We start from the raw sequence: 23,029 nt of genomic DNA on the forward strand, positions 1-23,029 counted from the left end.
TTTCAAATAATCATGTAGTGCTGTAGGACATCTTACCTATTTGTGTACTTTCTAGAAATTCTGTTTATAGGTATTCTAAATTCTGTTTCTACTGCATTGCTAAATTTAATTTTCATCCATTCATATTGCATAATAATCCCTTTTTGCCTATTTTTGTACTGCTATAAAGGCATCTATTATAATCTTACATATATGTAGATACTGCATTCCTTGGCTTAGTGTTTCATATATTATGTATTAACTTATATTGTTAACTATTTTTGCACTACTGTAATAACCTCTGACCTTGTGTGTTGCTATGCCCTCTGCAGCAGTTCTGTTTACCTAGAGATGCTGCTTTGAGAAACTATTTTTCTGTAAATGCTAATGTTATAACCTTTAGTATGGTACAGTATGACCTTTGTAGTTTTTGTACCAAATAAACTATAAACCAACCAACCAACCTCACCTTCTGATTGGCCGAGTGGATAGAGTATCCGCTCTCCAGCCAAAAGGCTGAGGGTTCAAATCCTGCCGTGGGCATGGATGTTTGTGATTGTCTGTGGAAATATCAGTAGTGGTTGGCAGTAGATGGCATTGGTGAAGTTGCAGTCAGTTGGTGATAGAATGGTATAGACAGAGTTGTAGAGCAGGTGCCCTCCCTCGATGAGTCCTTGGACTCCCTGGAGGTGTTAAATAATAAAAAAATTAATTCAGATAAAAAAAAAAAAAAACACATATCACACCTGGATTGGTGTGTAACTGCTCAGAATAGAAAAATAGTGAATGGTTAGAAGAATAAATATTCTTAAATATTGTGCCTTTGCTCTCTAATAAGCATTTTAACTATAAATAGTTAGAATAGTTACTTGGAATAATAGGAATATGTAAACAGTTAACTATAAATATTAGTTGGAAATAACTATTATTACTGAATATTCTTAAATATGGTGCCTGTAGCATCTAAGAAAGAATATTAATAACTTTATGTGGACTAAAACAATTTCAGAATGCTAAATATATTCAAAATAATAAATAATACATAAAATATTTCTTTCTTTTTTTTTTTTTTTTCATTTATGAGAATGACATGACAATAGGATTTCAAATTTTCTTGCGAATAATTTTCCCATGATTCATTTTCATGCAATTAATTTTCCCGCGATGGAGTGTCTCCACGATGAATTTTCTCATGATGAATTGTGCAGACAAATGCTTTCTCTTTTACTCACCACTCTCTAAGAGTGGTACATAAAATTCCTTTACCTTGAACAGCTCCTTAGATAATTTCATTTTTTCTTTTTGTACTAATTACTCTTCTTGTCTGTGCTTGTACTGCTTGAGAACATTTCTTTTTCTATTCTTTAATCTTCTAATCTTGATTGTGTAATTTTGTTCGATTTACCTCTCTTCTTAACTTAAAATTATGTATGTTTAGTCTCCTCTCAGACTCGACAGTGCTTAATCATAATCCTAAAACCGGTGGCCTTAATTATAAACAAATTTGCTTGTGCATACTCTGACTACTCATCATCATGTGATGTTTTGACTAATTATCTTTCAGTTTTTTTTGTTTTGTTTTGTTTTCTTTAATGTGATTTCCACTCATAAAATATTGTTAAATTAATAGTGCCTGCCATGCATTGTCCAAGATTAGATAATCTTGAAACCCTGATAGATCAAACACAGAAGCTTTTTTTTCAAACAACTTTAAGTAAGGTGGTTTAGATCCCACATCCAGGCAAAGGCATTGAGATACTACCTAAATATATTCATATATTCACTAAAATATATGAATACAAAATATACGAATCCTCCATTTTGGGGATGCTTCCTTTGTGATAAAGCAAACTATTCTAGCCAATTCAGGTTTTCTTCAGTATTCTGCAAGGAAAGAAATTTTTTGTAATCTTTATGCATACAGATGACATGCAGTTCTCATTGTCAGCTGCTCCCAATGTTTTTTGCTCTGTTTTATATTTTGATGAGTTATAACTGATATAGACATCATTTGTTATGTTAAATGACATCTCCTTAACCTTGTTATCGCATATGAGTAGGTTGCCTTATCATTGTTAACACGTTCACTGCCATGCTACTCAGTCATAGTTTGTTCCCACATGCCAAGCGCTTTCGCATCTTCAAGGTCACTACGAGTAATCTCGTATCACTTCCATCTACATATTACATTTCTGACGCCAGTGTTTATTGCGTCTAGTTCAGTTTTAGTTTCTAGTCTCTAAGAACCTTCTATTTCGCCATGGCCAGTAAAAGAAAACTTACTGATATAGAAGTAGAAGCTTATGCTAATATGAGCAATGATGAATTTCATGAAATATTTGGTTCTGATTCCGAAGATGATACTACAGATGACTCTAGCGGTGACTCCGATGAAGAAGAAACTTTTGAAGATGAAGTTAGCAACCAGCCAGATACATCAACATCAACTTATTGAGAAAATTCAGAAGAAGAGCCCCACAATTTGACTTTGTTGAAACTGCAGGTTTTAAAATTGACACTGGAAATTTTAGTAGAACAAACCAATTTATATGCTTTACAAAATATTGAGGAAAGCCGAGCGCAGTTCAAAAAAAGTCGAAGAATTTCTAACTGGAAAGCAACAGACATACCTGAAATAAAATTATTTCTTGGACTTTTACTGCATATGGGTCCTTGTAATTTACCGTCTATTGAGCATTATTGGAGTACAAATCAACTTTACAATTTACCATTTTGGCGCTCTAAAATGAGCCGAAATTGATTTCAAATTTTATTGCATCATTTGCATTTTGCAGATAATTCTCAAACAGCTAATGATAAATTGCACAAATTAAGACCAGTCCTAGATCATTTTAATAGTGTAATGCGAAATTGCTACACACCAGACAGAAACTTATGTATTGATGAGTCAATGGTGTTGTGGCGCGGTAGACTGGCATTTTGGCAATACATAAAAAACAAAAAACATAAATATGGAGTGAAATTCTATGAACTGTGCGAATCAAATGAATTGGTAGTAAAAATAAAAATTTATACAGGAAAATCTGAATCCTCTTTAGCGAAAATGGGTCACGCATATGATGTTGTATTCCACTTGATGGAAGAATATTTAGACAGGGGTTATGTATTGCATATGGACAATTTTTATAATTCTGTAGCTCTAACAGAATCGCTTACCAACAGAAAAATGTATGTGTGTGGAATGCTGAGAAATAATAGGAAAAACAATCCACCAGAATGTTATTCAGAAGAAACTAAAGAAAGGGTAATTTTTCTGGCAAAGACGAGGTCCTGTTGTAGTCAGCAAATGGAAGGATAAGAGGGAAGTCCTTTCCATTTCAAATAAGCACAAATTTGAAATGGTTGAAGCGCAAAATCGGAATGGTAAATTTCAGTTAAAACTGAATATCATTAGGAATTATAATTTGGGTATGTCAGAAATTTGATCAGATCTTTCTGATCAAATTTCTGACATACCCAAATTTTTCTGATCAAATGCTTTCATACTATTCCACCTTACAAAAGACAATTAGAAATTGGCAATACGCATTTTTGAAGTATACATTCAAAATGCGCATAAATTTTATAACATGATTACTGGAAATGCAATGTCTGCATTAAAATTTAGAGCTCAATTTATCTCAATTTTTGTTGGAATGGATGAACTTACAGCATCAGAGAATATCAGGAGGAATCAGGATTTTCATTATTTGGAAATTTTACCACCAACAGAAAAAAAGAATCAACCGACATAGCCATGCCGTGTCTGTACAAGAAACAAACATAGACGTGAAACACATTATTATTGTCCTGTTTGCCAGGAAAAACCACCATTGTGCATGGAAAATTGTTTTAAAATGTACCATTCTTAATTTGAATAAATTGTATTTTTTTTATTTTACTGAGTACTTTTTTATTTCATTGATTGGTTTTTATTGATTTTACTAGTTTTAAATTGATTTACGAATTACGTGTTATACTATGGATTAACTCACACTTGGCATAGGAGGTTGGTAATCGACATACGAGTATACTCGTAGTTGACTTGTGAAGCTCATATGCGAACTACGAGTATACTCATAGTTGGTAGCGAACGTGTTAAATTAAAAAGATTTAAAGCAAGAAAATAAACACAAATTTCTACACGTAATTTTTTGGTTGAAGATGTAAACTTGTTTTCTGTAATCATTTTTTGCATGCAATAACATATCAGTAATGACTGAAAAAAAATTAATTCATAAAAACTAGAACCTTAAATTTTTAGTATTTCTTTAAATTGGATTACAGATAACAAATGAAATTGTACGACAGCTGATGGAAGCAAAAGGTTTCTACAGTTTAGACAAACCTGGTGATTTTATCAACATTGTTGACATTTATTTTATAGCAGCAATGATACATCCTGGTGGAGGCAGGAATGATATTCCAAGTCGTTTGAAAAGACAGTTTTGTGTCTTTAACTGTACTCTGCCATCATCAAATTCAATAGATAAAATATTTGGTAAGTCATGGCTTTGTTACTTATTTGTTAATTTATCTTTTCTTGCCTTCTCTAATTTTTCTTACCTTTCTTTCCTAATATTTTGAAGCATTACATTACTTATGCTCCCCCTTCCCCACTGAGCACATAACATAATCGCACCTGAACTACTGTGCACAAATAGGGTTATCTAGGTTCTAAAGAGATGTGGAAACAGATTAAAAGATTCAGAAGTAAGTGAACACTGCTGGAATTGTACATATCACGAGAATTTGAGAGAATGTTGTATTCAAAGTTTGGGAATAAAAGAGATGAGAGTATGATTGAAACATACAAGTTAGTATGGCCCTGAGTTATTCCTCATTCTGGAACTGGCTGAATGTGACTAGGAAACATGTGAGGTTCAGATTCTTTTCATGGTAAATCATGAATGAGTTTAATAGACTACCATTAGATGTTGTGAGACTATCTTCGGTGCATTTCAAGTTTGAGTGATTAAAAAAACATCAGCTCTCCTTTGACGAGTCCTTTAGCACCCTGAAGGAGCATCCATAATAATAATAATAATAACAACATTGGAATTAAATCATTGATTATTTTATGAAAATAAAAATCTATCCAAGGTCAGAAACCTATTGTTTGTCTTAAGGGAATGTTGTATCGAGTAAACAACAACCTTGACATAATATCTGCCTGACAAGTGTCTTGCAATGAGTCAAGGTACTAGTCGTAAACTTGTTCCACTTTACAAACAGGGTAAGACTTTGAATTATAGACCAATCTGAAACTGGAGGCCTCCATTAAGTAGGGCAAGTTGTCTTGTTATACCATGTACTGAAATTCATCACCCACCAAAGGACAATCACAAACATTTATGCCCAAGGTGATGTTCCAACTCTTATCCTGTTGGTTGGAAAGTAGATACAGGGGTCGAACACACTTGTTATGCGTACATATATCTTTATTAATATGGTGTTGGATCACTTTTTGCCTTCAGTACAGCCTGAATTCTTCTTGGAATGGACTCAAGTTGAATATTTTCTGGTGGAATTTTGTAGCATTCTTCTTGAAGAAAATCTTTCAGTTGTTTTAAAGACATTGGGGGTGAAAATCTTTTTCTCATTCTATTCTTCAAAACTGACCAGAGTGGTTCAATAATATTCAAATCTGATGATTGTGCTGGCCAGGAAAGATACTGAAGTTTGTCTTAATGCTTTCCAAACCAAGACTGTAGAATCCAAGCTGTGTAAATGGGAGCATTATCATCTTGGAACAATACTGCATTGTTGTTTGGAATGCTAATTCTTCCATGAAGAGTAATAATGGAACCAGCAGAATACCATAATGTTGCTACCCAGACCATCACAGATATGGCCCCTTTGTTTTATTACTGGAAACATGCATTTTGGATGTTAATCTTCCTTGGGTAGTCTCCAAATATAAACTCATCCTGATGTGGGAAACAGCATGAAGATCAACTCATCTGACCATATTACACATTTCGGTTTTCTAATGTACAAGTTTGATGGTCATGACACACACCATCATTTACACATCTGAGCCTTCTTTACAGTAATCAAGGGCTTAGCAATTGCAGCTCTATCATTGTTGAAAGTTTTTCCACTTGGTTATACTATAAATTAAAGATATCAAGAAATTATATACGTGGTTTAATCCTTTATCCAAGTGTAAGCAAACAAGGTTTGTGCTTGAAGTACTTTGAGGACTGGGGCAACTCGTGGTAAAGGTGGTATGACTTGACTTCCCATCACTTACCTTAGTATCCATTAAAGCAAAGCACCCTAGAATCAAGTTCACCCTGGAAAAAGAGGAAAACAATAACCTCCCCTTCCTAGACACACTAGTCACCTGCCAACCTGATGGAACCTTGGTTTTCTCAGTTTATAGAAAACTCACCCATACAGGCAGATACATTCACCAACAATCCCATCACCCCTCCTCACAACAATATGGAGTTATTAAGACACTATTCAACAGGGCAAAAATGATACATTCACCAACAATCCCATCACCCCTCCTCACAACAATATGGAGTTATTAAGACACTATTCAACAGGGCAAAAATAATCTCTTCAAATGATCAAGTCCTAACCACTGAACTAAATCACATCCCTGACACTTTCTCAGCCAATGGCTATCCCCCCCAAAAGAATCCAAAAAATACTTAACCCAGTTATCCACAACCTACCACCCCCTCCCCTTCACAAAAAAGATTACTCTAAATCCATCACTATTCCCTACATCCAAGGCACCTCGGAAAAAATCAACAAAATTTAAAAAAAACATGACTTGACCACCTGTTACAGACCACATAGAAAATTGGCATCCCTTATCCACTCCACTAAAGACCAACCACTTCCCCTAGACCTACCTGGTGTATACCAGGTCCCTTGCAGCTATAAACTGTCCTACTTTGGCCAAACAGGCAGGACAGCAAATATCAGAATCTCAGAACACAAGGATTACATCCGATTTCACAAGTACAGCCACTCTGGGCTTGCAGACCACGCTCTGGATACTCGCCACAGAATAAGATGAAAGAAAGCCACAGTAATACACCGCAGCAATTTCAAATATGAAAGACTACTCATGGAATCAGCCTCAGCCCTTAGGAACATTCCAAACCTCAACAAATTTGGATGCATGAGACTGCCCCAAATTTGGGAAACATTTATCAGAAGACCTTCAGCCCAAAAGCCAAGAACTACCAATATAGCCCGCCAGGGAGCACCATCAGGACTTTAGGAAAACGTTAGCTTCCTAGCTTCGGTTCTCATTTGCTGTTATGTAGTACTTGTGTGCACTTGTCTTTGTAATAAGTTCCCAAGAAGATGGCAACCCGACGTTTGCCGAAATATCGGAAAGTATATATTAAAGTTTATTTAATCTATATTTCTAGTGTATGCTGTCAATTCCTTAATTATTAGTTAACGTGTAGTTTTTGTCTTTAAATGTGTGTTTACTTTACTCATAATTGAGTGAATAATCCTTGAGGTTTTGACATCATCAGGAAAACATACACATGTACATGAAACAAGCTATTTCACTATACAAAAGTAAGATAAATCTATCATCATCATCATCATCAAATTCCTGATATACAGGGTGTTCGGGATAAATTTGACATATTTATAATTAATTATATTTTTCCGTAAGTTACATGTATTAACACACACTTCTCTTCATTTAAAAGTTTGGACCCTTCTTCATTCATATACAAGATGTCAGAAAGGATGGATAGCTGGAACCCACCTGAATCATGGAAGAGAATAACTTGTATCATGATGATTCGTGCCCGCCATCAAAATAAGGATATTACGACTGCTGCCCAATGCTCCCTGAATACAGTAAAAACAATCAGGCATGAACTAGAGACTTGCAATGGTGACTACGAGGATGTAGCAAGAAGAAAGATCCCTAGCAGACGATCTGATTGCGTTCGTACAGCAGAATTCCTCGCAAATCTGCAGGAACAGGTGTTGAAGAACCCTGGCATTGGAATTCGGGTTTTGTTCGTGGAGTTGCTAACTGTAGTCAAGCCCTGGATAACAAGGGTAGCCAATGGTAGGCCGTATGTATGGCAGCAGGATTCGGCCCCTTGCCACACCTCTGGGAAAAGTCAAAAATGGTTGTCTGAAAATTTCTACGACTTCACCAGTCCAAATGTTTGGCCTCCAAACTCCCCAGACCTTAACCCCATGGATTATTTTGTATGGGGCGCAGTTGAAAAAGACACCAATCGCACTTCCAGTAATACAAAAGCCCAGTTAATGGATAAAATTAAAACAGTTTTTGCGGCCCTTCCCAGGGAGACTGTAGCATCAGCTTGTTCGAGGTTCCGCAGCAGAATTGAAGCTGTGATCGATGCTAATGGTGGTTATTTTGAGTAAATCTTGTTGATAGTATTGTAATTAACTCTGCCTGTAATGTTTTTTTGTCAATTCATTAAATTTAATAGATACAAAGAAGATTTTCTTTTTCCTTACGAAACTGTCAAATTTATCCCCAACACCCTGTATACCCTCAAGAGGTGTACAGGATATGATAGTACTGCATGAAGAATTCATCCAAATCAGTCTCATACTTGTCAAGACTCTGATATTATCTTCTGAGACACATTTTACTGTATCATTCCACCTATATCTTAGTCTTCCTCTGGGATTTTTCCTGCCAACCTGGCAGATAACACTTGTTTTGCTAATCTTGGTTAAAGAAAAAATTCAAGAATGGATGGATCACGATATGATACTCTTTAGGGGACAACAGGGTTTTGTTAAAGGTCGATCCTGCCTTAGCAATTTATTAACTTTTTATAATAGAATGACATTTGAGTTGGACAAAGGAAATGGCTGCATAGCGGTACTTCGGGATTTTGCTAAGGCTTTTGACAGGATACCCCATGGAATACTGTTGCACAAATTGGAACAGATGGGGATGGATACTAAACTGGTGATATGGATAGGAGAATGGCTCAGAAGGTGGTGTATGGAGGAGCAGAGTCCACGATGAGGCAGGTGACCAATGGTGTGCCTCAGGGCTCTGGGCTTGGGCCATTGTTGTTTAATTTGTACATAAATGATATAGGAAATGGCTTAAAGGGAGATATTCAGTTGTTTGCTAATGATGCAAAGTTGGGTAGTACAATAAAAAATCAAGCTGATGTTCAGAGTTTACAAGATGATTTAAATAAGCTGTTGAATTGGACAAAAGATAATGGATGTCAGTTCAATGTGGAAAAGTGTAAAGTTATGCATTTTGAGATTAAAAGATTACCAGTAGTGTACTACATTGATGGAATGGTACTCCAAGAGATTGATGAGGCTTTGGACTTAGGGGTTTAATAAATTTATTTTAATCCTTTATCCAAGTGTGTGCAAACAAAGTTTGCGCCTGAAAGTATCTTCAGGACTGGGGTAAAGTGATACAACACCGGGCAACTCCTTGCAAAGGTGGAGCAAGCTACCAACACTCTTATCTCAGTATCTCCCATAATGCAAAACACATCTCCTTGCGAATATATATAATGTTATGCATTAAGGGAAGCGCTACTACCCAGACTAGTTTCAACCTTTATTGAGGTGGGTGAGAGTAAAGAATAAACCCATCATCGGCCTATTGAAAAATAAAGGGGTCACAGTGCCCCCGAAGAGAAGTAAAAGAGGGGTAAGTAAGTGACAGAGAGGTCAAGGTGGGGTGCTGGGGGGGAGGGGAGGGGAAGAGGAGAGGAAGCGGAATAGGATGGGAAGGGCGGGTGGGGAGGGGGATAGGGAAAAAGAAGAAAAATAGGCCTCAGCGCATTATTCTCATCTTGCTAGCTTAAAGCTATCAAGTGATATTTCCTCACCCTCCTTGGAGATCTGCCTCAAGAAATCAAAAGGGACCACGGACGTAGCCGGTGCCCAGGTGACCCGCCCCTTCAGGGTAGCCCACCTCGAGTTGGCCTGTGCTGCCTGGGTTTTTCCTCCGAACTACCTCCGTAGGAGACCAGGAAACAAAACAGACCTCGGGGGGTGGAGACACAGAGACCAAGAAGATGACTCGGAGTGGAGCTGCTGCTGCAGATGGAGATCTTAAAGCAGCAGCAGGCAGAACTTGATGGTATTGTTTCTGACAGTACACAGGATTGGAGGTGAACACCACTTGTTGTTAAATTTGGTGTCACCCAGAGCCTCTCTCTCTCGAGATGTAAAAATCTTCTTAAGGAGCCATAGAACATGTAGTGGACGATCCCAGAGAGATCATCCAACAGACTCAGAGGATTAGCATAGTTGGAAAATTTTTTCCTAACCTTCCAGATGTGATATTTGAATTCATTGATGATAAATACTAGTAACTTCTGCCTGTTGTTGGCTGGTGGAGCGAACTGCAGGAAGTTCACTTGCTCCTGCAGCAGGAAGGGGATGCGGAGCACGTTGCTTAGCCTCCTTCAGATGAAAATGGAGATGGGACACCCGTAGAAAGCATGCTCTACGGTGTCCGGGCTCCGGCAGAAGTTACATAATGGGTCCAGGTTGTTGTTGAACCACCACTTATTCACATTGACTGGAAGGTGTCCAGGCCAGGTCCTTTCTCGACGGGTAGCCTCGATGTTTAGATTGGTGGCCGAAGAGGATGTCATTGTTGTTGATTCCTAGATCCGGAACGTCAGTATGAAGGATGTTAAGGAGATGATCATACCACATCTTGCTGTTCCAGATCCCAGCAGTGTTGACACGCGACGAGCGGAGTTGTACCAGCTGGCAAAGTCTATTGTAATCCTCTGGAACAATATCCGCCTTGGGACCCTGGTGGGCTGGGATCCCAAAAAGGGGAAGCTTGAAGCCTAAGAAATACCGCACAGGATAGCTGCAGGGATGGTTGGTCTGTAGTATCCTGCTAAGATGGAAGGCGGTATTGCTCAGGTATTTGATGTTAAGGACGGGGAGGCCAAAGCCGCCCAGCTTCTCCGGAAGTTGAAGGATCTTCATGTCAACCTCCTGGCGTAGACTGCCCCAGAAGAACTTCAAGGGTTTCCTGTAAAGCCGAAGTTCTTGATCTTCGCTGATGTTTGTTATATTTACGACGTGCTGGTACATAGGGCATAAGATGGTCTTGATGACAGTAGCCCTAGAGGAGAACGACAGCTGTCCGTTTGTCCAGTCCTTGAGCCGCTCGACTGTGGTGTTGATAAGTTGTTGAACGTCAAGCATGGGCTCTGCTGCAAATGGGACCACCAGGATGGTGAAGGGGTCTCCTGTAGGGACGAGACCCATGGGGATGTTGTTTAGGTCCCAGACTCCATACGTCTTGATCTTAGTTTTGTCGGGGTTGGGTGTTAACCCCGACACTTTGAACCTCTCTAAGATGTTGAAGACGCTCTGTTTGGAGTCGTTGTCCCTGAGGGTGCCCACCACGTCATCCGCATATGCAATTACTTTGGAGTCATCCATGGTGAGTGGTAGTGGAATCTCTCTCACAGCTCTTGAGCTGTTGACTGCCCATAGAAATGGCTCAAGGGCTAGTGCAAAGAGCGGTGGACTGAGGGGAGACCCTTGTTTGACCCCTTTCTGGATGTTAATGGGGTCCGAAAGGTGTCCATTGACGAGGAGGCAGGTGGAGCTGTTCGTGTAGCTTCCTCTGATGATGGAAAGTAGTCCACTGCTGACTCCGACTTTCTGCAGGATGTTGAACAGAAAGGAGTGCCGGACGCTGTCGAACGCTCGGTTGAGATCAATGGTCAGCAGTGCCATTGAGTACGTCTTAAGGTTGACCAGACGTAGCAGTTCTCGGATGAGGATGAGATTAAACTCCATCGATCGGCCAGGAACACCATACACTTGTGTGCTGTTGATGACTTATCTCATCCCCAGCTTCAATCTATCATTGAGAACACGGGTGAGGATCTTGTAGTCCGTGTTCGACAGACTGATGGGTCTTCAGTTTTTGATGTTGGATGGATCCCTGTTGGCTTTGGGGATGAACACTGTATGGTATTCCACGAATTCTCGCGGCATGTTCCCTGTGTTGAGAAAGTTGTTGAATAGTGCCACGAGAATGGGGAGGATGTAGTCCCAGGCTTCTCGATAGAGTTCTGTGCTTAGTCCGTCTGGCCCAGGCGCTTTCTTCGTACGGCACTGCTTGAAGGCTGATGTTATTTCGGTCGCTGTAATTGGCATCCAACCCTGCTTGGATGTGTACAGGGAAGGGGTCAATATTCCAACAGGAGTAATCATGGGGGGTACTGTTATCCTGGTAGAGGGTGTTGTAGTACCCCCAGAAGGCCTTCAGGATGTCGGGTGTTGTGGTGTAAGTACACCCGCCTTTAGTGATGGTGGTGATGGTTCTCTCCTGTCGAAAATTGACATAGCGCCTGTTGTAGAAAGCAGCCGATTGCCTGTCTTCCGAGCAGAGGTGGAGTCGGATTTTGGTGTTCTTGTCTTCCACTTGCTTCTGTCTCTCCACTTCAATGTCAAGATTAATGTCACGGATGGCGTTGTGACATGGAAAGCCTTGGCGTTGGCTGGCCACGAACCAGCTTCTTTCCTTGTATAGTTCACGAAGCCGAGATCGTCTGAGAAAGGCACGTTCTAGGCCCCATTTTATCATGTTTTCTTTGATGTTAGATTTTAGTTGTGCCCACGCGTCCCAGTCCCAGCCAGCGGTGCTCCAAGTGGAACACAGTTGGTTAAGCTTAGCCGAGAACAAGGACGGGAAGTCTGGTGGTAACTTCCAGGGGCCCGGACCAACTTCTACTGCTTCTAGTGGATGATACGTGAGTACAACCATTTTGTGGTCCGAGATGGTATAATTAATTTGAATGTGCCTTATGGCTTCGGATCTGGAGACAAGGGAGGGTGACAGGTAGAACCGGTCAAGCCGTGTGCCGATACCTTGGCCTGTCCACGTATAATCCCGACAGTAGGGGTTGTGAGCCCTCCAGATATCCGTTAGCTGGAGATTCTTGAGGTGAATTCCCAGTTGCCTGTAGCCAGCAGTACCTGTATTGGGATTACCCCCCACTTTATCGTAGGCCGGGTCTGCCACGCAGTTAAAGTCCCCCATCAGAATGACGTGATGGGTGCCATATAAGTAAGTGTAAAGTGACTGGAAGAAAGTCGATCTTGATGTTGGATCTGCCGGGGCGTAGATGTCAATGTACCTGGTGGTACAGCCCCGGTACTTTCAGTCAATGGCGAGAACTCTTCCTTCTGCATCTCTCTGGATGTTATAGAAGGCTCCGAGGAGGGGGGGGGGGCTAGCATAAGTACCCCGACCCCGGCACTGTTTCTGTTGCTGAAGCTCCAAAACGATGTTACGGGGTACTTATGGCTTAGTTCCTGCATGTCCTTGTAGTGAAAAAAGTGTGTTTCCTGCAGGAACAAAAGCCGGATGTTGAACGCTAGCATGAGCTTCCACACCTCCTCTTGTTTTGATGGTGAGCGCAGCCCTCTGATGTTGAGCGAGGCAACGCAAAAAGGGGGCGGCGGCATTACGGATGTTTTACGTTGTTATACCCGGCCTAGGTCCTTGATTCGCAATTGCTTGACATATTTTATTAAGACTTTAATTTGTGGGGGGGGAGGTAGTATATCCCTCACCCTGCAGACCGGCTGCCAGTTCTGCATACGAGCTCGAGAGGACCTCGAACTCGTAACGACTGTTCTTAATCTTAAAACTTGCTAATTTATTGTCCACTATTTGATGGTCAAAGCAGTTGAATTGGGAGCCGGTGTGTCTACTAATTTTAGAGTTAATGCTCTCTTGATGGCGGGAAGGGGTTTCCACCTCCATTTCGGACTCAGATGTTGTTGAGTCCGTGCTTTTCCTGGAGCGGCTTCGATGTTTTTTCCCCATTTTAGGGGAAGCCTGCTCCTTCCTCTTCTTAGGAGGTTCTTTGGGGGTGGAAGTTGATGTTTCCCTTCCTCTGTCTTCTGTTCTTCTGCAGGGTGGACGCTGGCTACTATAGGGGAAGTATTAGAAATGTCTACAGACGAAGCTTCCTCCGATGTTGAGGGGGGGGGGTAACTGGTGAAGTGTTATCCATAGCTTCTTCTGTACCCTCGGTTGTTTGTTGTTCCTCCGTCGCTGGTAGTGGCACGGTTGAAACGACCGAGGGGGGGGACTGTTTCCTCAGCTGATGTTGTTGCTGGGGGGGAAACAGTACCTTCTGCTGTTGATGGTGCAGGACGTTTCGTAATTTTCCCTAGAACTGTTTGAGAGAATGTTTACTCTCCGATGGTGTTGGGGAGTACCGGAAATTCACCGGCGTCTTGAGCAGGCTGCGGGTTCAACGGTTCAATCGGTGCCCCTGCCCGCTCTGCAAATGTGCACAGAGGACACGATGTTATTTTGTGCTCTGTATTGGAGCACTTTCGGCAGGGGTGTGGGCACTGGCTGGAGATGTGCCCGACGCCGACACAGTTGAAACACTTGGCTCGGGGGCAGTCACTACCCAGATGTTCAGTTGAGCCACATCGCAGACACTGTCTTTGTACCCCGGGATAATTAACCATGACACGCGACGTGCCGATGGTAACGAGGTTTGGCACTGACTGTCGCATGTCCATGGTAAAGGTGACTTTGCCAGAGTACCAGGCGGGGTCCTCCTTAGAGACGCTCTTCTTTATATTACTCACTTTCCCTCACTTGCTAAAAGTTTGTACAAGCACATCTTCTCTGGCTTCTAGATATTCCATAGGGAAGCGGTCGATCTTAATTTGACGTACTTGTGAACCCACCATGGTAGGGGGTCACCTGCTTCCCTTGGATGGGGAAACCCTTCAGAAGTTGATCTCTCGAAGCTAAATTCTTGACTACTATAAGAAATCGTCCTCCTCCATACAGGGTGAAGGAGTAGATGTTAGAAACTCCTATTATCTCCTTAAGGGCTGTAGTAAGTGCTCTAGGATCCTCCATTCCTGGAATCTCCACTCCTAATGTCCAGGTCCTGGGGGGGGGGGATGGGGATTACTCTGCTTATGGTTAATCTCTGCGTTCTGAAAAAAAGAGTCCTAAGACTCTGTAAGGAAATCCCGTAGTGCGTATAAACGCACTACCAGCAAGTTAGTAGAGTTAGAACTAAGAATACAAAAGGTTAGTACAACCAACTAAATAACAAGTATAAATAACAAATTATTATTAGTAAGTAACAAATTTAACAATGAATAAATACAATACTGTCCTGCGGCAATCGAGGTCTCTTCAGTGGGAGCCAGGCCCAAGTGGAGATACCAAACAGAAGCATTAGCAAAACTCATCTCTACCTATAGGAGTTGCCAAACGGTGTGCCACCTTTTTATTAAATTACTCTGGATTTTGAGAAAGATGATGAAAGTTTATTTTTCACTTGGTTACACTATAATAAATTTAGTTTAATCCTTGATCCAAGTGTGTACAAACAAAGTTTGTGCCTGAAAGTATCTTCCGGACTTGGATAAAGTGGTACAACACCGGTCAACTCCTTGCAAAGGTGGAGCAAGCTACCAACACTCCTATCACAGTATCTCCCATAATGCAAAACAAATCTCCTTGCGGATATATATAATGTTATGCATTTCCCTTAATGGATAACATTATACATATCAGCAAGGAGATGTGTTTTGCATTATGGGAGATACTATAGGAATGTTGGTATCTTGCTCCACCTTTGCAAGGAGTTGCCCAGTGTTGTACCACTTTACCCCAGTTCTGAAGATACTTTCAGGCACAAACTTTGTTTGCACACACTTGGATAAAGGATTAAACTAAATTTATTATAGCTGACCAAGTGAAAAATAAACTTTCAACGGGACTTAGGGGTGTTGGTGGATAGAGAGAGATGAAGTTCAGGGGACACGTTGCTAAGGTGTCCAAGATTGCACATAGGATTACTTGGTTATTGAGGAACACACTAACATCCAGAGATAAAGAGGTTATTATTCCCCTTTATAAAGCATTAATACTTCCACATTTGGATTACTGTGCTCAGGTCTGGTCACCTGGATTCCTTCGAGATGAGGAAGTTTTGGAGAGAGTTCAGAGGAGAGTGACTAAGTTGGTAAGTGATGTAAAAAAATACTCCCTATATTGATAGATTGAGAGCTTGTGGATTGCAGAGGCTGATTGATATTCGGAGAAGAGGGAATATGATAGAAACATTTAAATTACTAAAAGGTTTTTATAATATTGATGCAGGGGAAATGTTTCAGCTGTGTGATAGTGATGGAAGAACAAGACGTTATCCCTGGAAATTACGGAAAAGTGTGGTTAACAAGGGTGTGAGAACGAGGTTTTTGCCCTGGAGGATGGTGAATGAGTGGAATGCATTGCCTGAATCAGTTGTGAGTTCTTTGTCTGTAAATGAATTCAAGAAGAGATATCATAGATATTGTTTTGATAGTTTGGGTCTCCCACAATGAGTCTACTGACTCCATTGAGGTACCCGTAATTATAATAATAATAATGATAATAATCTTTCCTCTCCCATTCTGTTTAAATGACCATACCACCTGAGATTAGCACTGCTAATGTATTCCTGGATGCAGACAACATCAAGTTCTTTCATAATATCCTTGTTTTTAATATGGTATTGCCATTGATGCCATCTGTTCATGCTCCTAATCTTTCTCAGGACTCTCATATCTGCAGCCTCTAGTCTTTGATCAAGTGTTTTACTTCTGACCTACCTCTCAGATCCATAAGTTAAAACTGGTTTGAACACCGTCTTTTATACAACTAATTTAGTGTTCTGACTAATTTCTCTCTTATTCCATTATGAATTTATTCAATTGACTTCCTACCATACCAGCTTTGTTGATTCTGTTGTCTATTTCCATATTTAATTTACCATCTTCACTAAAAATTGTGCCTAAGTAGCTGAAATGTTTTACTTGTTCCACAGGTTCTCCATTCACAACACAGTTGACATTTTAAATGATTCTACCTATTTTCATTGTTTTTGTCTTTTTAATGATGACCTTTGTACCATATCTACTACAACAGTTATTCAATTTAGTCAGGGAATTTTGTAGATTTGTAGCAGATTTATTTAGAAGTATAACATCATCTGCGTAAAGCAAAGAGCTGAGATTAACATCCATCTCCAATTTTGATATCAGGTTTAATACCACTTTTTTCATAATGTGATCCATATAGATAATGAATAACAGAGGGGATAATGTACATCCTTGTATGACACCAGATTTAACATTAAACAACCTTCCTGTATTTCCATCAATTCTAACTGCTGACTTGAAACTCAAATAAAGACTAAGTATTGATATAATGACACACTGACACCATATAACTGCAGCATTTTAAATAGCTTCTCTCTTGGCAACTTCTCATATATTTCTTTTCCGGATCTACAAAACTTAAATACAGATCTTTGTTATATTCCCATGCTTTCTCAACTATTTGTCGTAAAGTGAAGATCTAATCTTGACAGCCTCTATTTAGCCTGAATCCAGCTTGTTCTTCACCAGGCTTCCCTTCCAAAATCCTTCTGAACCGTTTCTCAAGTACACTTGCATAAATTTTACCAGGAACACTCAGTAAAGAAATATCTCTGTAATTCTCACATTCAGTTTCATTTCCCTTTGTATATGCCTACTATGAGAGCTCTACTCCAATCATCTGATTCCCTCTGTCCAGGTCTTCTGAAGTATGAAGTGCAGGCACTGTAAGACTCTTATACCTTCATATTTGAGTATTCCTGTTTGAATATCATCTATTCCAGCGGCCTTTCCACATTTCAGGCTTTTGATGGCATTTTCTACTTCGAGTATGGATATATATTCCTGACTGCATGCCTGATCAGTGTTTTTTACTGCTGTGCTGTCATCACTGCTTGTTTCATTTAGAAATTTTTTGAAGTAATTACTCCATACTTCAAGGATATCTTTTCCTCCTGTTTTCATGTCACCTTTATCATCTCTAATTCTTTTTACAGCACTCTTTCCTGAATTTCTGAGCTTCTTCAACAACCTCCAGAATATCTTGCCACCTTTTTGATATTTATTTTCTATGTTCCCAAAGTTCTCCCATGACTTTTGTTTAGCTACTTTTACACAATGTTTAGGTTTGTTAAATTTGTCTCCGTATTCTCTAAGAGCACAAGCTGACTTATTTGCCAGGAACTTTTGATATGCTTTCTTCTTTTCTTTCACTGCCTCTTTAACTTTCTGTTTCCACCATGGAGTTCTGATTTTTCTATCCTTACAGACAACCTCACCAAATGCCTCTTTGGATGAATCAATCAGCGTTTTCTTCAGGACTAACCACTAAATCTCCAAGGTTTGGTTCCTGTTCTCAAACTCTTTCATTTTTCCTTCAATCATGTTTGTGTATTTTAGCCTACAGTTCACATCTGAGAGCTGCTCAACTTTTATTGCTTTAAAACTTTCTTACATATTCTTCTTTTCAATATGAAATTCAGTTTTATCCTGCTCAAGACGAAATGGTGATCACTTCCAATTTCAAATCCTCTGTACACTCTCTGGTGTCATACACCAATGAGAAAACATCACTATCAACAATAACATAGTCAATGAGAGTTTTCTTATTCCTTGTCTCTACTCTCCATGAGAATTTGTCCACATTTTTATGTCAGAAAACATTGTGTTTGTATTAACCGGTCCATGTCCTGAGCAGAAATACTACAGGTATTTGCCATGATTATTAGCTTTGCTCTTTTCTCCAAATTTTCCCAAAATATTTTTGTATGTTTGACAATCATTTCATACTCTGCTGTTTAGATCCCCAACAAGGACCAACTTTTCCTTTTTCATTGTGTCAGTTGCTTTCTCTAAAGCCTTAAAAAATTCCTCCACTTCTACCTTAGTAGAACCTTCTGTGGGACCATAGGCAGATATATGTCTCATTGTCCAGTTTCCCCATTCTAAGTTTTGCCCACATCACTCTACTTGAGACTGCCTGCCATTCAAAAAGATTAGCCTCATATTTAGGGTTAAATACTATGGCTACACCTTCTTTTCCTTGATTGTCATTGCCTGAATATAACATTTTGTATTTATTGCTCAGAAAGATCTCACCAGTTTTTGCCGTGTTTGTTTCAGTCACCCTATTATGTCGATCTGATACTTATCCAGTTCCTCAGCTAGCTCCTTTTCTTTGCCATTCAGGCTTCTTATGTTGATAATACAGATCTTGAACTCTGGTGATGTTGAGTTGGTGTAGGTTTTAGGATTTGTTCCAATAGCTGACATTTTGCTGTTTGCCCTGGTTCCCTGGGGAAAACAATGGGGGCCTTGTTTAACTTGGCGATGCCCCAGCCAGCATGAAATTCTGTCATGTTGTAAAATCATTTTTTATTTTGTTTTAAGCCAATAAGAATACAATTTGGTCGGCTAAATCCCAAATTGCGCCCATCCTCGTTCATTCAGCATCCAGGTAGATACCTAACAGGATGTAGCACGAGAATGTGAGGATTGGACATTAGGTTAGAAGCCCTAGTTGGTTCTCTGCATTCCTTTAAAGGCTATGTGGAGGTCTCCTCTCAGTTATATAGCTTTTGACTTAAGTACCCCTAAGATAAATCTAATTTTTTGTTAATCATTCACCCTAGCCTGACCTATGGTGGAAAAAAAATATAATAAGAAAATAATTATAGATAAAATATATACAAGAATATAAATTAACAATATAAAATAATTTTTATACCTATCAGTATACTAATATACAGATAATAATAAAATAATAAAAAAATAAAAATATTAAAAAACAACATAAATAAATAAAAATAAGGGAGCAACTGGTATTAGAAGGAGCAATCAATCCCAACACAAGAAAACCATAATAAAGAGGACTTTAGTGATATGTTTAATGTTGTTCCTCAATTAAAAACTTTATTTATTTGTTTATTTTTTAGTATTAGCTGTATATTAGTATACTGACATGTATAATAAAAAATTATTTTATTTTGCTAATTTATAATTTTGTATATATTCTATTACTATTATTATTATTATTATTATTATTATGTGATAACATCCATGGCATCAACAGACTCATTGTCTGTCATAATAAGCTTTGAAGTTATTTACTCTGGCCTGCACTCACAATGTACTTATGCAATGCATTCCACTCACTAACAACTCTCCACCTAAAAAATTATCACTCCCTTTGTCTCCACATCTCTATACTAATTCCAGGGATGGCCTCTAGTTCTTCCCATCTTAACATCCACATTTTTTATAATTTCTTCTGTAATAATCTGATAGAATCCATTAAATAACTTGAAAGTCTCTATCATATTGCCTCTTTTCCTCCTATTCACCAACCTCTATAATCCACATTCTCTCAAATGCTCTTCATAACCAACACAGCAGACTTCTGATATGACTTTGGTTATTCATCTTTGGAACCTCTCAAGTGTTTCCACATCACAATGAAAACTATGTGACCAAATCTGAGCAGAATAGTTGACCAATGTATTATATAGAGGTACCACCTCCTTATCCCTTCATGTCAGTGTATTTTTTTATCTAAGCAGCTATACAATCCAGTCTTTGCAACATGTGTGCAATGTGCTATCAGAACTTCACTTCACTGTCATTCCAAGATCTCGAATCTCATCCACTTCCTGAAGTACATCTCCTCCAGTACAGTATGTTGCCTTATATGTCTGTATCCCAAAGTTTAACAAGTGCATTTATTAACATTAAAACTACCGTTGGCATCATTGACATTCATTTGAAGATCCCCAGTCATTCTACATGAAATATTATTGTTGTTTTTGAGTAACAAACAAGTTAAACAGTACTGTGGCCAAGAATATAATCCTGAGGCATACCACTGGTCACCTTTCTTTTCTGAGACACAGTTTCATCATACACAACTTGCCAATATATTATTTATTCCTATCCTCTGCAGCATGTGCATCAATTTATCATTTGATAATCTATTGAATGCTTTTGCAAAGTTCAAGAATATCACTGTATATAATTCTCCCTTATCCATTGCATTCATCACCTTATCATAAATAAGCAGATTGCTAAAACAAGACCTGTCCTTCACAAACCCATGCTGACCTTTTGAATCTTATGTTCATCAAAACAATCCTGTATTCTATTTCTAAATAATTTTTCTAACAATTTGATCACAATTGCAGATATACAGACCACTCTATAATTAGAAACTTCTGTTCTCAAACCATGCTTGTGGAAAGACATTATTTTGCCTTATTTCCTCACCTATGGAACCTTAACCACTGCAAGACTCTTATTAAATAACCAGGACAGAGGTATGTCTAACTCTTTTGCACATTCTTTAAAAATATGTGGTGATATTTCATCAATTTGTACAGCCTTATTAACATCTAACACGAGCAACACCTGATATGCCTCCAATTCTTTCACCTTTAATTCTCATAATTCTTGCCTCCCTCCTACATGTTGAACATTTTTTCACTTAACGATACTGTATAAATTAAAGATGCCAAGAATATAATGTCTTTTCATCTCCCTTCTACATGTTGCACAGCATCATTCACACACTATGATATACACTCATGAAGTGTTTCGTTAAATAATTCCACTATATCATTTGATATGATTACTCTGCTACTATAGCTATCCACCAGCATCAACCTGCCATAATTATTTTCTTCTTGCTTGCCACATAGCAGAAAAATTTTCTTGGATTAGCTTTGACTGGTCAATCCCCTCTTATTCATATTCTACTTTTATTTTTTAACCATGCTTGTCACTTTTCTGGCCTGCACTTTATATTCTTCATGCATCTGTTTGCTTCAAACTGTCTTGTACTTCTCCATAACAACTTCTTTTGTAACACTGTTTGCTTGATTTCACCATTCATCCATCTCACTCCTACTCTATTTATTCTTGTAACTCTTTGTATGCAGTTATGCATTGCTTTTGTTAGATGCTGCCTTATCATTTCCATGCACTATGAACATCTTTTCTACACAATTCATGAACCCAATGTATTGATACTAGTTAACTAAGGAGCTTCTAATAATTACCCACGTACAGTTCCACTTATAGACCTTCTTAAACAACAAATTACACAATAACACAGTAATTAACTTTAATGAAATGAAAGTAACTGTGGTTGTCATGCAATTTATTGTTTATTTCATGCCTGCTACTCTATTTATTCTTGTAACTCTTTGTATGCAGTTATGCATTGCTTTTGTTAGATGCTGCCTTATCATTTCCATGCACTATGAACATCTTTTCTACACAATTCATGAACCCAATGTATTGATACTAGTTAACTAAGGAGCTTCTAATAATTACCCACGTACAGTTCCACTTATAGACCTTCTTAAACAACAAATTACACAATAACCACAGTAATTAACTTTAATGAAATGAAAGTAACTGTGGTTGTCATGCAATTTATTGTTTATTTCATGCCATAGGTACCTTTAAAAATATAGACCCTCTCAATAACCACTTTTTTCCTGTTTCACTACTCTACAAACCAATACCTCATGATCACTTTCACCAACAGGTGGAAGTGTTGATACATCATTCAAACCCACATCCTGTGAGGATATCATCAAATCTAACACCAATAAACCTCATGTTGCTTTCATCATATGCTGCTTTAGATAGTTACCCTGCAGAAACTCAACAAATTCACTCTCCTTGTTACTATACACTGTGTTTTCATTCCATTCCACATTCCTATAATTAAAATCTCCTATTAGGATCATCATCCTTTTACTTATCCAACTAATTTGTCTAAACATTTCACAATCAATACTCTCCACATTCTCTGGACTATAATATCATATTATTAGATAAACTATTCTCAACTTAACACCAAACAGTTACAAAATCTTCACTCATACAACTATATTCCACTGCAACTAAAAGACATAATTCCTCTACCTTCCACTAACAATACTTCTCTTCCTTTCTTGATATTCCTATCCTTTCAGAAAATTCCATAGCCTACCATTTCAAGTCCTGACTGTATATCAGCCTCAGTCAACCAAGTTTCACTTATGCCAATTATCTTGAGGCATACTGATTCAATCAATACTACAAACTCAGAAACCTTTATTTCTGATACTCAGTACATTAATATACAAGCATAACA

General features: G+C 38.7%; 1 protein-coding gene across 1 annotated transcript in view; it reads left to right on the forward strand.

Moving 5' to 3' along the window:
• The window catches only part of LOC150095635 (dynein axonemal heavy chain 8-like), a 2,108,518-nt gene that overhangs the window by 1,065,688 nt on the left and 1,019,801 nt on the right, over window positions 1-23,029 (forward strand). The window contains exon 48 of the mRNA XM_090409931.1: window positions 4,267-4,480. Within this exon, the coding sequence (XP_090266057.1) occupies window positions 4,267-4,480 (214 nt within the window). The remainder of the gene's footprint in view (window positions 1-4,266; window positions 4,481-23,029) is intronic.

The sequence above is a fragment of the Typopeltis vanoorti genome, chromosome 20, assembly GCF_054136105.1.
Source record: "Typopeltis vanoorti isolate ZY-2024b chromosome 20, IOZ_Tvanoo_1.0, whole genome shotgun sequence".
Classification (NCBI taxonomy): Eukaryota; Metazoa; Arthropoda; class Arachnida; order Uropygi; family Thelyphonidae; genus Typopeltis; species Typopeltis vanoorti.